Source organism: Amblyraja radiata, chromosome 13 (assembly GCF_010909765.2).
Source record: "Amblyraja radiata isolate CabotCenter1 chromosome 13, sAmbRad1.1.pri, whole genome shotgun sequence".
Classification (NCBI taxonomy): domain Eukaryota; kingdom Metazoa; phylum Chordata; class Chondrichthyes; order Rajiformes; family Rajidae; genus Amblyraja; species Amblyraja radiata.
In genome coordinates, this window is record NC_045968.1 from 42,798,825 (window position 1) to 42,815,777 (window position 16,953).

The 16,953-nt window shown below is 43.2% G+C and overlaps 1 protein-coding gene across 2 annotated transcripts in view; it reads left to right on the forward strand.

Annotated features, from left to right (window-relative positions):
- The window catches only part of plod2 (procollagen-lysine,2-oxoglutarate 5-dioxygenase 2), a 134,418-nt gene that overhangs the window by 65,187 nt on the left and 52,278 nt on the right, over positions 1–16,953 (forward strand). For both annotated transcript variants that reach the window (XM_033031893.1, XM_033031894.1), the window contains exons 4-7: positions 1,321–1,484; positions 15,464–15,576; positions 15,755–15,818; positions 16,714–16,811. In XM_033031893.1, coding sequence (XP_032887784.1) covers positions 1,321–1,484; positions 15,464–15,576; positions 15,755–15,818; positions 16,714–16,811 — 439 coding nt within the window. The remainder of the gene's footprint in view (positions 1–1,320; positions 1,485–15,463; positions 15,577–15,754; positions 15,819–16,713; positions 16,812–16,953) is intronic.

Here is a 16,953-nt window from a genome sequence, read left to right on the forward strand (position 1 = left end):
CATGTACAATTATGACATTAAAAGACACTTGGACTAGGTACATTGACAGGAAAGATTTGGAGGGATATGGACCTGGTTGCTGGTAAATGGGACTAGCTTGGTTTAGCAACTTGATCAGCATGGACATTAGAAACATAGAAACAGAAAAATAGGTACAGGAGTAGGCCATTCGGCCCTTCGAGCCAACACCGCCATTCAATGTTATCATGACTGATCATCTCAAATCAGTGCCCTGTTCCTGCTTTTCCCCCATATCCCTTGATTCCTTTAGCCCCATGAGCTAAATCTAACTCTCTTGAAAACATCCAGTGAATTGGCCTCCACTGCCTTCTGTGGCAGAGAATTCCACAGATTCACAACTCTCTGGGTGAAGAAGTTTTTCCTCATTTCAGTCCTAAATGGCTTGCCCCTTATTCTTGAACTGTGACCCCTGGATCTGGACTCTCCCAACATTGAGAAAATGTTTCCTGCATCTAGCCTGTCCAACCCTTTAAGAATGTTATATGTTTCTCATCCTAAATTCCAGTGAATACAAGCCCAGTCGACCCATTCTTTCATCATATGACATTCCCGCCATCCCGGGAATGAATCTGGTGAACCTACACTGCACTCCCTCAATAGCAATAATGTTCTTTCTCAAATTAAGAGACGACAAATTGCACATAATACTCCAGGTGCCATCTCGTCAGGGCCCTGTACAACTGCTGTAGGACCTCCTTGCTCCTAAAGTCAAATCCTCTCGCAATGAAGACCAACATGCCATTAGCTTTCTTCATTGCCTGCTGTACCTGCGTGCTTACTTTCAGTGACTGATGCACAAGCACATCCAGGTCTCGTTACACCTCCCCTTTTCCTAATCTGACACCATTCAGATAATAATCTGCCTTCCTGTTCTTGCCACCAAAGTGGATAACCTCACATTTATCCACATTATTATACTGCATCTGCCATGCATCTGCCCACTCACCCAACCTATCCAAGTCACCCTGCAGCCTCATAGCATCCGCATCGCAGCTCACACTGTCACCCAGCTTTGTGTCATCATTAAACTTGGAGATGTCACATTTGATTCCTTTGTCTAAATCGTTATGCTCTGTAGCTCTAGGAATCTATGATTCTACCCTTATTCCATGTAACTGAGCTTCTCACAATATAATATATCCAGCTGAATGTTTCATGTCTTTGTGCTTGTAATTTGAGTAATATGCCAGACAATGAGATTCTTGCTGAGCTCTGATCAGCATTAATTTTGCTAAGAAATGGTGGTCAGAAAACCCACACGTACATGCACGCTAACACCTCCTATTCTTGTTTTTCCAGTTACGACGTTCTGTTTGCCAGTGGTCCTGAAGAATTGCTGACCAAGTTTCAGCAGTTCAATCACAAAGTGGTTTTTGCTGCCGAAGGACTTATCTGGCCAGATAACAGGCTCGCAGACAAGTATCCCAATGTGCGCAGTGGAAAGAGATTCCTCAATTCAGGAGGTAATATCTACTGTGAAGTAAGAAAATAAAAGTATTTGACTATGCACTGAAAAACCCAACCATTGATAAAACTTTTGGATAAACACTACTTTGTTCTTGGTTGACTTAATGGTTACAAGTCACTCTAATACATGTTTCAAGTTAATAAGGCCATAAAGTGATAGCAGAATTAGGCCATTCAGCCCATCATGTCCACCCCACGATTCAATTACGGCTGATTTATCTCTCCCTCCTAACCGCATTCTCCTGCCTTCTCCCCCATAACGCTTGACACCGTACTAATCATGTCTAATGGCAGGGGTATGATCTGATCGAGTACTCTGCTTTGCTAACAAAGTGAGAACAACAAGACTTTAAAATGTGATCAAGAACATTATTGTGAAAAAATATCAGAATATGTTTTCAGACAGCCAACAGTAGTATCCAACTTTGAATTATTTCTCTGTCACCTAATTTATCCACTAACTCCGAATTGCCGTTGACAACTTGCACATGTGCTGTTTATTGACATGCGGGGAAAAAACCCAGTAAAGAACCATGGGTGGCACAGTGGTGCAGCCAATAGTGGTCCTGCTTCACACCTCCTGCCACCTGGGTTCAATATTTAGTTTTAGTTTAGTTTATTGTCAATTGTACCAAGGTACAGTGAAAACCTTTGGGTGCATGCTAACCAGTCAGCAGAAATACTGTACGTGATAACAATCGAGCCATCCACAGTGTACAGATACATGATAAAGGGAATAACGTTTAGTGCAAGAAAGTCCAGTGAACTTAAAAAATTAAAAATAGTCCAAGGGTCTCCAATGAGGTATTTGATTTGATTTGATTTGATTCAATTTATTGTCATTGCACTTTTCAGTGCAACGAAATGGTTTAGCCTGCAGTCATAACATAGAATAAATAACAAACACTCAACACAGTTTAAGTCCCAAAGTCATTGTCTCTTCCCTCCTTGCTCTCCCTCTGCGCTGAGGCAATCCAAGCCTCCGATGTTGCGACCCCGCCTGTGTATCGTAGCTGTGTCTCTTGCCCTGCTTCTACTATTTTGTACCTCTTGCATGATGGGGGAGGAGAAACGAGGACATGACCAGGTGAGATTTGTCCTTTGTGCTGGTGGCCTTGCCGAGGCAGCGTGAAGTATTAATGGAGTCAATGGAAGGGGCGTTGGTTTGTATGAAGGTCTGGGCTGCATCGACAATTCTCTGCAATCCTGACCTTGGGTGTTGCATGTGCACAGTTTGCATGCACTCCCTGTGACCCTGTAGGTTTTCTCCTGACACTCCCACTTCCTAATGATGGGCATGTTGGTAGGTCAATTGAAAAACCATAAATTGCCCCTTTTGCGCTGGTGAGTGGTCAGAATCTGCAAGTGAGTTGATGGGAACAAGGAGAGAATAAAATGGTGTTGGTGATGATAGGTGCTTGCTAGTTGGAATGACCTGTAGGGTGAAGAGCATGATTCTGTTCCGACATGACTCATTTGCCAAAGTAGCTCCCACACCCCTCCTTTTCCCCAATTCCACTTTCCCCAAACAAACAACCAAATTCAACACTAATCTAAATATCTTTATTTAAATTTCTTCCTTTGCAACTCTCCCCCAAACCAAGTGTTTAGTTTTCTTTAGGAATAACAGCTTTACTTTGAAAATCACCTTTTCAGTTTTTAATTAAATATACTGAACAGAGAAATATTTATCCAATAATTTTCACTTACACAATGAGAAAATTGGAGCAGGGCATGTTACATGTCACTGATCTACTGCCTCCTGTTTAGAACAAACTCAAGATGAGTTCTCAGATGTGTCAAGAGTATTCAGTTGTCATATGCACTGATACTGGAACAATAAAATTCATATTTGCAGCAGCTTTACAGGCACACTAATGAAACAGCACATTAAATAAATATACAATAAACAATTATATAATAAATTATCAGTTATATTCAGTAAACAGACCATAACGGTGCAAGGTGAAGTATGCAGTGCAACCCATTCAAAGCCCATTGTAGTTCAGTGCTGATGTGGGCTTGTGGTTAGGGTTGCGAGGAATGGTTCAAGAACCTAATCGTTTACGGGAAGAAGCTTTACATGAATAGGACAGGTTTGGAGGGATATGGGGATAGTGTAGCTGGGACATGTTGGCCAGTGTAGGCAAGATGGGCCAAAGGGCCTGTTTCCACTATGATTCTAATCTGTTCTTGAATGTGGATCTATCTGTTCTTGGGCTCTTGTACCTTCTTTCTGATGGCAACTGTGAGAGGAGAGCATGTCCAGTGTAGTGTGGCCCATTGATAATATTAGCCACCTTCTTGAGGCAATGCTTCCTGTAGATCTCTTCAATGAGGGCGAGGTTAATACCCGTGATGGACGTGTGTGAAGTCTAAAACTGAGAATACCAAAATGTGGCTATCAGCCATAAGACCAATCAAAGCATTTCCTTTTATATTACCTTCTTCAGAGATGTGATCAGAAGCTTCCATATGAAAAATTTGGATTGATAAGCATAATGTATCTTTATATTTGTAGGTAGATAAAAATGCTGGAGAAACACTGCGGGTGAGGCAGCATCTGTGGATTGAAGGAAATAGGCGACCTTTCGGGTCGAGACCCTTCTATTTGGATATCTGTTTTGCACTACAAATTAAATCTGGTTTTCCCAGCAGGATTGAGTTTCCAAAAACGTAAAACAGAGTTTTTTTTTAAGGTTTTTTTTGGGTCATGTTCGGCTGAAAGGTTGTGGCAATTTTGGGAATAAAATGCCCTAACTGACTGATTGGTCAGCAACAATTGCAATGATCTTTAGTACAGAAGCAGATTATCATCTCAACTGGTCTTTGCTTGTGTATCCCCTCTTAAAATATTGTTCCTGTTCCTATAGCAATTGTTGCTGTTGTAGCCATAGCACTGAGTTTGTGGATTAACATTCCTGTACAGTAAAGGGAAATCTTTGCTCCTTAGCCTGCCTCATAAAGCAGGCTTTGTGCCACATTTAGAATGACCATTTGTATTTACTTCTATTGCAAAGTTCACGTCGAGAAACCGAAGGAATATTCTTGATACCAGTCATTTTAAGAAATCCAAATGAAAATCACCCGGTTAGGACTTGCTTCTGGCGCTTTCTTGGATAGACACAAAATACTGGAGTAACTCAGCAGGTCAGGCAGCAACCCTGGAGTGAAGGAATGAGTGATGTTTTAGGTCGAGACCCTTTACCAGACTAAGATCCAGGAAACGAGTGATTTCTAGGTTACACAGTCACGGTCTGTTTATTGTCACATGTATCAGTTAAGGTACAGTGACATTTGAGTTTCCATGCAGCCATACTCAGTGAAAAGCAACAGGACCACATAAAAGTTAACATAAACATCCACCACAGTGGATTCCACATTCCTCACTGTGATGGAAGGCAATAAAGTTCAATCTTCTTCCTCTTTGTTCTCCTGCGGTCGGGGCAGTTGAACCATCCGCAGTCGGGGCGATCAAAGCCCCCACAGCTGACAATCGAAGCCCCCGTCGGGGTGGTTGAAACTTTCTCCACGGGATGGACCTCACGAGTCGGCCTCTTCTTACCAGAGACTGAGGGCAACACGATGTCAAAGTCCACAGGGCCTCGATTGTAATCATGTACAGTTTTTCTGCTGACTGGTTAGCACGCACCAAAATCCCCAGCAAAGAGATTGCAAGCTCCGCAGACTCCCACGGCTTGGTGCACCCGTTGGTCTCCAGGAAAGGCCGCCAACTCCACGATGTTAGGCCGCAGTGGGGACATAGATACGATACGGAAAAAAATCGCATCTCCGTCGAGGTAAGAGATTGGAAAAAACGTTTCCCCCAACCCCACTGTAGATCAGTGTCACTCATGTTATGAGTCATACTTTGTAGCTTTATTTAACGACTTTATATTTGGACATTCGGTCACGATTGAAACTGACCACCAACCTCTGATCAGCATCTTTAACAAACCTAATCAAGCCTCTCCAGCGCGCTTACAGCGGATGCTGCTACAACTTCAAACATATGACATCATCTGACCTACAAACGTGGTAAGGATATACACCTGGCTGACACTCTCTCCCGTGCACCCTGGAAGACCTGTGAGGGTCCGTCCTCGCCTGATGATGACTTTATCGTAATGACTGTGTCCTTTATTCCCTCGTACTGTGTGGAGGACTTGGTTGCCCACACTGCTGCTGACAGCACGTTACGGTCGCTCGCCTCCATCATTAAGCGTGGCTGACAAACACCACAGCGTTCCGCTGCCAGTTCGGCCTTTCTTTGCCGTCCACGATGAGCTAGTGCTGCAGGATGGCATTATTGTAAAAGGACATAAGGCTGTGTTCCCTGCTTCGCTGCACAGCAAGTATTTTGATGCGGTCCATGCAGGCCACCCTGGTGCTGAAGCCAGGCAAGAAACAGGTTTTACTGGCCTGGCATGGCTGAATACATTACCGAGAACCGGTGCAGTGTGTAACAAGTTCAAGTTCAAGTGAGTTTATTGTCATGTGTCCCTGTATAGGACAATGAAATTCTTGCTTTGCTTAAGCACACAGAAAATAGTAGGCATTTACTACAAAACAGATAAATGTGTCCATATATCATGATATAAATATATACACACATGAATAAATAAACTGGTAGTGCAAATAACAGAAAGTGGTTGCTAATAATCAGAGTTTTGTCCGAGCCAGGTTTAATAACCTGATGGCTGAGGGGAAGTAGCTATTCCTGAACCTGGTTGTTGCAGTCTTCAGGCTCCTGTACCTTCTACCTGAAGGTAGCAGGGAGATCAGTGTGTGGCCAGGATGGTGTGGGTCTTTGATGATACTGCCAGCCTTTTTGAGGCAGCGACTGCGATAAATCCCCTCGATGGAAGGAAGGTCAGAGCCGATGATGGACTGGGCAGTGTTTACTACTTTTTGTAATCTTTTCCTCTCCAGGGCGCTCAAATTTCCGAACCAAGCCACGATGCAACCGGTCAGCATGCTCTCGACTGTGCACCTGTAGAAGGTAGAGAGAGTCTTCCTTGACAATCCGACTCTCCGTAATCTTCTCAGGAAGTAGAGGCGCTGATGAGCTTTTTTGATAATTGCGTTCGTGTTCTCGGACCAGGAAAGATCTTCAGAGACGTGCACCCCCAGGAATTTGAAGTTCTTGACCCTTTCAACCATCGACCCGTTGATATAAATGGGGCTGTGGGTCCCCCTCCTACTCCTTCCAAAGTCCACAATCAGTTCCTTGGTTTTGCTGGTGTTCAGGGCCAGGTTATTGCGCTGGCACCATATGGACAGTTGCTCGATCTCTCTTCTGTACTCTGACTCATCCCCATCAGTGATACGCCCCACAATAGTGGTGTCGTCAGCGAACTTGATGATGGAGTTCGCACTGTGGTTCGCTACTGCAGTCATGGGTATAGAGTGAGTACAGCAGGGGGCTGAGCACGCAGCCTTGAGGTGCTCCCAGTGCTGATTGTTATTGAGGCTGACACATTTCCACCAATACGAACAGACTGTGGTCTGTGGACGAGGAAGTCGAGGATCCAGTTGCAGAGGGATGCGCAGAGACCCAGTTCTGCGAGTTTGGTAACCAGTTTGGAGGGGATGATTGTGTTAAATGCCGAGCTGTAATCAATGAATAACAGCCTGACATATGAGTTTTTGTTGTCCAAGTGGTCCAGTGCGGAGTGGAGGGCCAGCGAGATCGCATCCACCGTTGATCTGTTGTGGCGGTACGCGAACTGCAGTGGGTCCAGGTTTTTGTCGATGTAGGAGTTGATTTGCTCCATGATCAACCTCTCAAAGCACTTCATCACCACCGGCGTTAGTGCCACTGGTCGATAGTCATTGAGGCACGTCACCTTACTCTTCTTGGGCACCGGTATAATTGATGCCCTTTTAAAGCAGGTGGGGACCTCAGACCTCAGAAGTGAGAGGTTGAAAATGTCCGTAAAAACTCCCGCCAGTTGGTCCGCACAGGTTTTTAGAACACGGCCGGGTATACCATCAGGTCCAGGTGCTTTTCGGGGGTTCACCCCTCTGAAGGATTTCCTGACATCGGCCTCTGTGACTGAGACTGAAATGCCATCACAGCGAATGGGGGCTTGGCACAGCTTGGCACCTCGTCAACAAAAGCAACCACTTCTTTCACATCCGGCTCCTGCTCTCCCGTGGTCTACAGTAGCCACTGACATATTTGAATGGCATGGCAAGCAGTACCTGGTACTTGTCGATTCCTATTCTGGATGGTTTGAGATTGATTTTCGTAGCAGCCCCACTTCTCGCGTGGTAGTTTCAAAGCTTGCTCGCTATTTTGCAGACAGCGGAGCACCATGCATACTGTTAACTGTTAATGGCAGTCAATTTACCAGCCAACACTTCAAGGTGTTTGCTGCACACTGGGGATTTCAGCACATCACCAGCAGCCCTGGATATCCACAGTCGAATGGACTAGCTGAGCGGGCTGTCAAGAGTGCCAGAGAGCTCATGGAACATTCATACAGAGCTAATTCCGACGTGTACCTGGATCTGCTCAACCTACGCAACTTCTCCTGCGACCCCATTTTGGGTTCACCCACTCAACGTTTATTGTCAAGGCAGACCCGAGCCACGATCCCTGTGGCAGATCAGGCATTGATCCCACAGGTGGTTCCACCATCGGAAGTCCAGCCCAGGTTTCAACAAAAGCGTGACATTCAAAAACAGTGGTATGACAAGACAAGTAGGCCGCTGCCACCATTGGTTCGTTTGCAAACTGACAAAGGCCATGACCGCATGTATTGGTGTAATTTCTGGAACTGCCACGCTCATATCTGGTCAGTGCCGATGGCGGCACCTACAGGCGTAACAGACAACATATCCTGCCTGTGAATGGGCCGACTCCACCTCCGTATTATCCGGACCGTACAAGTGTAATTCAGTCCGTGTCCAGCGGCATTGATCCGCCTACACCAGCACAACAACCCACTTTGGGAGCGGCTGCTTTGCCAGTGGCGACGCCCCCTCCGCCTGCGCTGCAGTCCCCTGTTTCATCACCGGAAATGCTGGTTCAATCTCCGTCACTCGTGAAGCCACCGGCTCTGTCCCCGGTGGGGAAAAATGAAGATGGTTTTTATCTCACACATGCTGGTCGTATTTACAAGCCCACCGTGAAGTACCCAGGCTATGTTTGACTTTCCTCCAGCTTATTATCAATTGCTATGCATGCCTTATTTAGTCAATAGTTTTGTACTGACATTTAATTCTTTAAGAGGGAGGATGTAGATCAGTGTCACTCATGTTATGAGTCATACTTTGTAGCTACACCCACTAGTTTAACAGAAAGCTTCTCAGCCCTTTCTCCTGCAGTCCTGAGTTACATATTAAGATGAAGTTACCTATGCTGTAACGCTAATAAAGTATTTGGATCTTAATCACTGTGTGTGACCTAAGTTATTCCAACAGCAGAAGCTCGACACCCACCCCCACATAAAACAAACCAAGGAACACTAAAACATACTTTTAATACACTAAAAATAACAAAAAAGAAGAAAGGACAGACAGACTGTCGGGGAGGCAGCCACTGCTGGTGGCGCCATTGGCACAGGTAATGAGAAAACGCTCTCCTGTTATCAACAGCTCCTCTGTCGGGCTCTCTGTTATTTCACCCCCAAACCATTAAAAAGATGAGAATGTGTTAGTTTCAAGTGAATCCATGAAATGCAAGAGTCATCGTATTGAATAATAGTTGAAGAACCAATAAAAGAGAACATTTTTTTTTTAAGCTTACTCATCCAATATAGATTGGTTCCAGACTTGGACCTCAAAATGGAGACAGAAAATAATAGTAAAGGTTCTGTTAAGCACAATGATCAGTTTTGATGTATTTATTGTCCCTTAACGTATGCGCCTCCAAATGATCTCTTCTGTCATTTGAGGATGTATGGAATTCTCCAATAATGCAGGATATAAATAGGCAATTGCGGATTTGTGTTTGTGTGTGCACACATGATATAAACCCCAAGAGACCGATTAGCTCCAAAAAGACGGTGCTGGAGTAACTCAGCGGGTCAGATAGTATCTCTGAAGAACATTGAGGTGCTGCTTGACCAACTGAGTTACAACAGTATTTTGTGTGTTTTGCACAAAAATCCAGCATCTGCAGTTCCCTGTGTGTATTCGGGCATTTCTCTTAGCTTTGTATCCATTGGAATGTTTATGAAGGCAAGACTAGGCATCAGCAGAGACTGCAAAAAGCAGAGGACTTTCTATCCAGCTGCAAGAACTCCATGACCTTGACATGAATATCCATCTATGCTCTACTCACTCTATACTCGTGACTGTACTTCATCAGGCTGCTCAGAAAAGCTGGTCTGCACTGTCGCCCTCTCACCCAGGTCTACAAAGGACTGATAGAGAGCATCCTCATCACAGGCATCACGATGTGGTATGGAAACACCACACAGACAGAGAGGAAGGCTCTGCAAAGAGTCATAAAGACTGCAGAGAGGATTATCAGAACGGAACTCCCCTCCATGGGCACAAGCTACACACAGCGCTGTCAAAAAAGAGCAGAGAGAATCATCAGAGACACACTACATCCAGCTCACTCCCTGCTCAAACACAAAAACTGCACATACAACCTCAGGCACAGACGAGCGGACAGCATCGCCACAAACAGAACACGCTTTTTTAAGAGCTTCTTCCCTGCCACAGTGAGACTCTTGGCCAAAATGAACTGATGTCCTGACCTACCTCATAGCATATCATATTATATCATATTATATTGTCTCCTGGGCCTGTGCAATTTACAATGCAATTGACACTTTATATAGGGTTTGTGCAATTTACAATGCTCTCACTTTCCCCTTTATATAGGGTTTTAGGCACTTTATTTTCTATTTCTAGAGAAGTATATGTTTTTATAGATTATGTGTCTTTCTGTGTGTTTTTTTAATTTGACTTGACTTGACTCTCTGAACAACCGCACAAGAGTTCCTATGTGTGTAAGCACAAATGGCAAATTAAGTTTTTGACTTTTGACTTGACTTTGACTGTGTAGCCAGAAACAGAGCAAACTACATCTTCAAGTTTGCCGATGCCACCACCAATGTTGAATGAATTACAAATGATAATGAGTCAGAGTATAGAAGGGAGATCGATCGACTGACCAAATGGTGCCAGCACAAGAGCCTGGCTCTCAATGTCAGTAATACCGAGGAATTAATTGTGGTCTTTGGATGTGGAGGGATGACGACCCACAAACCTGTCTATATCGACAGAACAATGGTAGAGAGAGTCAAAGCCTTCAAATTCCTGGGCGTGTATATCTTTGAAGATCTTTCCTGGACCCAATACTTTGATGCAATTATAAAGAAGGCCAATCAACGTCTGTATTTCCTTAGAAGATTGAGGAGATTCAGTATGTCAACAAATACTCTTGAACTTCTATGGATGTACAGAAGAAAGCATATTGACTGGTTGCATCACGGCTAGGTTCAGCAACTTGAACGCCCAGGAGTGAAGAAAACTGCAAAAAGTGATGAACGCTGCCCAATCCATCACGGGTTCTGACCTCCCCACTTTCAAAGGGATTTACAGGAGTCAATGCCTGAAAAAGGCAGCCATCAACATCAGAGACCCACTCTGGCCATACACTCATTCCCTCCTGCCATTGGGAAGAAGATGTAGGATCCTAAAAACTAACATCCAGGTTCAGGAGCAGCTTCTTCCCTACAGCCATCAGGTTATTAAACACTACAACCTCCAAATAAGCTCTGAGCTATATAGAATTGGGGGGCATTGGATTTGTCTTTTTGCACTATTATTGTTTGTTTTTATATGCGTGCGCGTGTGTATTATACATGCACGCACACACATACACATTTTTTGTTTAGTTTACAGAGTACTATGTTTACATATTCTGTTGAGCTCCTGCAAGTAAGAATCTCATTGTTCTGTCTGGGACATATGACAATAAAATTCACTTGACTCTTGATCCCAGAGGACCTACAGTGCAATCAGAAATACAGTTGCAGGCCATCTATATGAAATGATGATGAGAGCGTGTAACACAGATGCAATATGCATCCAAGTCAAATTAGATTTGACTTTCCTGGGATGCAAATTGAGTGGTATGAAGCTTCGGCGCACTGAAAAACACGGACAACATTAATATTATTACTGATGCTCTGGCTTCTTTGGCAAGGCTGACACCTATTATTTAGCAACCTAGACTGGCTCCCACCATGTACGACACATCCATTTGTCATGCGGAATGTGTGGTTTAGAGATGTCACCGGGTAATTAGGAGTGAGCCGCTCTGGGACTGGTCACATGGGGAACAGATGTCAGTGCTTCTTCCCAAAAGGGCAATTAATAAATCAGTCTGATGTTCCTGTGGCTTCATGGTCATTTTTTATTCCTTGGATCAACTTTATATTTCCATTTTTTTTAAACTGAATTTAGTGCCATGGTGGGATTTGAACTCCATTACTCTGGATTATTAGTTCATTATTATAACCACTAAACTACCAAATATTTAGTCTCCCTGTGTTCTTTGTTGTTTTCTATTGCAATGTACCCAATTTAACAGACCCTGTAAGTCACAGAACAACATGCCCCATCAACACTTGTCCCATTTGCCTACGTTCGGCCCATATCACCCTAAACCTTTCTTATCCATGTACCTGTCCAAATGTTTTTTAAGCGTTGTGATCGTGGCATGTCACTCGTTATCCCAAATAATTTTAGTTAAAGGAACTTTAGCATCCATCTGAAGAAGGGTTCCGACCCGAAACGTCACCTATTCATTTTCTCCAGAGATGGTGCCTGACCCGCTGATTTGCTTCAGCACTTTGTCTGGCACAGCGTCTAGATTCTAAACTGTGTTTGACTGGAGCCTCTGGTACCACAACATTCTGTGAATCTTCCTTGGAATTATACTTCCCAACCACATGTCAGTGATCAGACTTTGGCAAGGTTCCAACGAAGTCTGCCTTTATTTTCAGTAATTTCTGATGCCATGCTGATGTAAGCACTTTCCCCTCCCCAAGAAGTTACAGTTTGAGTCACAGTGTGAAGGAGCCTCATTATATTTAACAATCACCTCTTGCCTGCTTGTTTTGATTACCTGTGACTGAGTGCATCTGACCTCAATTAGCCTGAAGTGACAAATCCTGGCATTTATTAAACTAGCATTTGTGATATCTTGATCAAAATTTTCCAGTCATAATATTATAAAAGTAGATAATTACAAAGCAGAAAGCCAGTAGCCATGAATCCTGACCTGGACAGAGATGTTTCCAATTTGTTCTGTAAATGCTGTACACTGTGTGCAAAAATAACATTAATCAGTACAGCTTGTTGTCTGTGTTCCAAAGCAAAAAATAAAATCTCCCGCTTTTTGTTCACGTTTTAATTAGTACATTAAGTGTCTTTTTGTTTTGTTCACTTGTTCCAGATGTTGGCACATCTGCAATATAATGCTTGTCACTTCTGGTGCAGTAGTCTTTCAGTTTGTCTAACTGTGGCAGAGACCCTGCATGAGATTAGTATGTTGAATTATTGCAGGAGGTTTGAATCGAAAGATACTTATCACAAAGGCAATCCTGCTCCTAGCTGAGTAAACTGAGACTTCCAGATGCAGTTGAATGAGTTCAGCGAATGTAACACACACACAGTTAAAAAATGAATCTGTATATCTGTGAACATTTACATTTAATACAGCAGCAACGGTGCAGCTGGTAGAGCTGCTGCCTCACAGTGCTAGAGACCGAAGTACCATCCAGACCTTGCTTGCTGCCTGTGCAGAGTTTGCGCTGTCTTCCCGTGACCATGTGAGTTCCCTTCAGGTGCTCCATATTCCGGCCATGTCCCAAAGACGTGGGTTTGTAGGTTAATTGGTCTCTGTAAATTACCCTTAATGTGCAGAGAGTGAATGCAAAAGTGGGATAACATAGAACTAGTGTGATCGGGTAATCGATGGATTGGTGTGGCTGAAGGGCTTGTTTCAACCGCTTGCATTTAGTAGTGCACAGTACAATATAATAAACTGCAAACTGCCTTCACCAAATATGGAAGCTACAACCAATTCACAAAACAGGAGACTGGATTGAGTAGAAAGGAACTACAGATGCTGGTTTAAACCGAAGATAGACATGAAAGCTGGAGTCACTCAGTAGGTCAGACAGCATCTCTGTAGAAAAGGATTAGGTGACATTTCCGGGTCAAGACCATTCTTCGAACTGAAGAAGGGTCTTGTTCCGAAATGTCACCTATTCCTCTTCTCCAGAGATGCTGTCTGAACTGCTGAGTGACTCCACCTTTTTTTGTCTGATTCTGGATTGATTCGGTTCAGTGAGTTGGAGGTAAGTCAAGGTGTTCCAGGCCACTTGTGTCATCATACCACACAGCAGCACATACTCTTTGCTAGTGGATGCTGAGAAATTTGATTTCACCCAAATTTAGTTGCTAAGCCAAGAACCAGGTTTAGGACGAATGCCCAATCATGTAATCACCAAAATTATGAGAAACTGGGAACACTTACCTTTGGAACGCAGGCCTACATGGCTCCTAGCGGCAGCTGCCCACACTGGTGGCAGTTGTTATAACTTTGTCACTGAGAGTTGCAATGTTAAAAAAAATCTCTCTCCATGGCTGGCTCTGTATGAGAGGCCACCATGGGGATGATGGCAAACATACTGAAAGGAGAACTTGTGTCTTCATTGAACATGCTCCCCTCACCAGCCCAGTGTCCCCAGCATTGTTTGGGTCATGTCCTGCAAGTGGCCCTGATGCAAGGATGATAGCCAGGCTGAGATTGCAGCAGTCTTCAACTGAAGTGATTGCAGAAGTTTACAATAAATAGCAGGCGAACCAACTGTACGCAGCGTTGAAAACTTGGGGAGGTAGATGCAGCCAGCTGCACATCAATGTCGCAGTCACAGCCCTTTAGTTTGTCTCATTACCAATTTCCTGTGAGTTTTATTCCTTGTTGTGTTGGAAGTTAAAAGCATAGCAAATTGGGGCCGCACAGTGGCACAGTGGTAGGTTTGCTGCCTTACAGCGCCTGAGATCCAAGTACGATCCCAACTATGGGTGCTGTCTATATAGAGTTTGTACGTTCTCCCCATGGCTGCGTGGGTTTTCTCCGGGTGCTCCGATTTCCTCCCACACTCCAAAGACAAACAGATTTGTACATTAATTGGCTTAGATAAAATTGCAAATTGTCCTTAGTGTGTAGAATCGTGCAAGTCAACGGGGTGATCGCTGGTCGGCGCGAACTCTGGGCTTAAAGGCCTATTTCCACACTATGTCTAAAGTGGATGGTTGTAGTTTCTGTCGGTATGGCAGTAATAAGTGTTGCTGTGTTAGTGACGTCCAGTGAACAACTGGTGCCGCCGGTAAGCTGTTGGCAGCACCGAGGTGAGAATTACCAGTAGTTCCCAATCCAGTTTCATGACAAGAAGCAAACTCTAGAACAGATGCTGCCGTCCTTTATTTTTGCGCCGAGAGTCTCTTAAACCCAGAGAATCTCGATACAATACAGCGTATAAAAATGCACAACACCTCTCAATAATGCAGGGTGAATTCTGCAGCAAGGAGAGCATAAATACATTACAGACATTGATTCTTTGCAATGTGCATGAGAAGTAGTGGAGAACAGTTATTGACAAATTGCATATATGGAAAGTCAATCTGGTCATTTACAGCTCTGCAGTTTGCTGTTGGAGAAGATTTTCTAATTGTCAGCCGTGAAATTAACTGAAGGCTTTTGTTTTAAATGTACTGTTTCTGCACTCAGCACATTGATATACTGCCTTTAACAACTAAAGCATCTCACAAAACATCTCAAGTTTGCTCTCGAACCAAAACAAGTTTCAATCTGTCACTAATTTCCCTGTTTTCTCCAGACTTCCTAAAGCTGTTGAAGGAAGCTTTTGAGTTTGAAAGTTATTTTTATTTTGCGTGGAATGGCATTGTGCTCCAATCTTTGTATCTTTTTCAGGTATTATTGGGTATGCTTCTTCCATTAACAGCATTGTAGAGAAATGGCAATTGCAAGATAATGATGATGATCAACTATTCTATACCAAAATTTATGTGGATCCTGTAAAGAGAGTGAGTAAATCATAAAAAGTGTAGAAATGAGATCTCGAGGTTGTAAAAACATAGCTACTAATGTTAATAATTCTGTAATTATTTTTTTATTCTGCATTGAATAGCAGTTATAATGATTTATCGAGGTTGTTAAGGCACTGAAGTTCCTTTAGATTAATTTTCTTCTCTCTTCTTCCAGGTTGCTCTCAACATAACTTTGGATCACAAAAGTAACATTTTCCAAAATCTGAATGGAGCTGTGGGTAAGCTCAGACATTCTGCCAGTAGTGGCAGTGGTGCATATTTATGTGTACCCAGTATTGAAGGGCCTGGCAATTATTATCACGTTTCTCTCCCAGTATGTATCAATCCGAGTAATATATTTTGGCTCTGTCTATGAGTGGGATAACTTACTAAAGTGAAATGGAGCTTTGAAAAGGATCAATATTTGGCCAAATATGCATTTCTTGTTTTAGATTGGTGTAAATAATTTTGTATTGGTCTTCATAATTTGATAGAGGTCTGTGCAAATTTCTCTGAGGTTGCTTCTACTAAATCTGAGCTCCATTTTCTACTCTAATTCTGGTAAATAAATAGTAGACCTTCACTGTTACACACCTACATATGGCAGAGGGAAAGAAAGCCCTCTACCATGCCTCTGGGGATGGTTGGTAGATTTCTTAGTGTTCATTTGCAGACCTTTTATTAGGTGTTTGGCCTGACATTTTGGTTTGATGGGGAAGATCCTGAACATTATTGACTTATTTTGGCTAATTGAATAATAGAACTATAAATGTTTTGGTCGGTTATATTTTACATCATGTAGTTGAAAAGTGGACAATCATAATGCTGAGTTCATCTGCTTATCAGTTGCATTTAAAGGAATAATGATTTAACAAATGAAATGTAATACATTTTGTGTCAGTGAGCCATCTTGCAAAATTCTTGCTGCTCGTCCCATATTCCAGCACCTGCAGACTTTTCAGTCTCCATTTTACTGGTCCACTTATGTTTCCTTATTCCAGTTGCTTTTACGACCAATTGATCATCACACTACCGCGGGCCACTTGCATATACATTAATAATGTATACTATGTACATGAAAACTGGTGTACATATTCTAAAATTATTTTTGTTTCCTTTCTTCTTCCTTTGCAGATGAAGTAGAGTTGAAATTTGAACCAACCAGGGTCAGAACCAGGAACATAATATTTGACACATTGCCTGTACTAATCCATGGCAATAAACAGACCAAAGTATGAGAACTACTTCTGTTAACTATATTAACAGGAGTGATTAACCTATTTGCTGTTTACTCCTCTAGAAAAGCTACACAGGCTGCTTCCCAGGTGTACAGGACAGAATGACCATTCTTTGTACAACATTTTGCATGTGGCA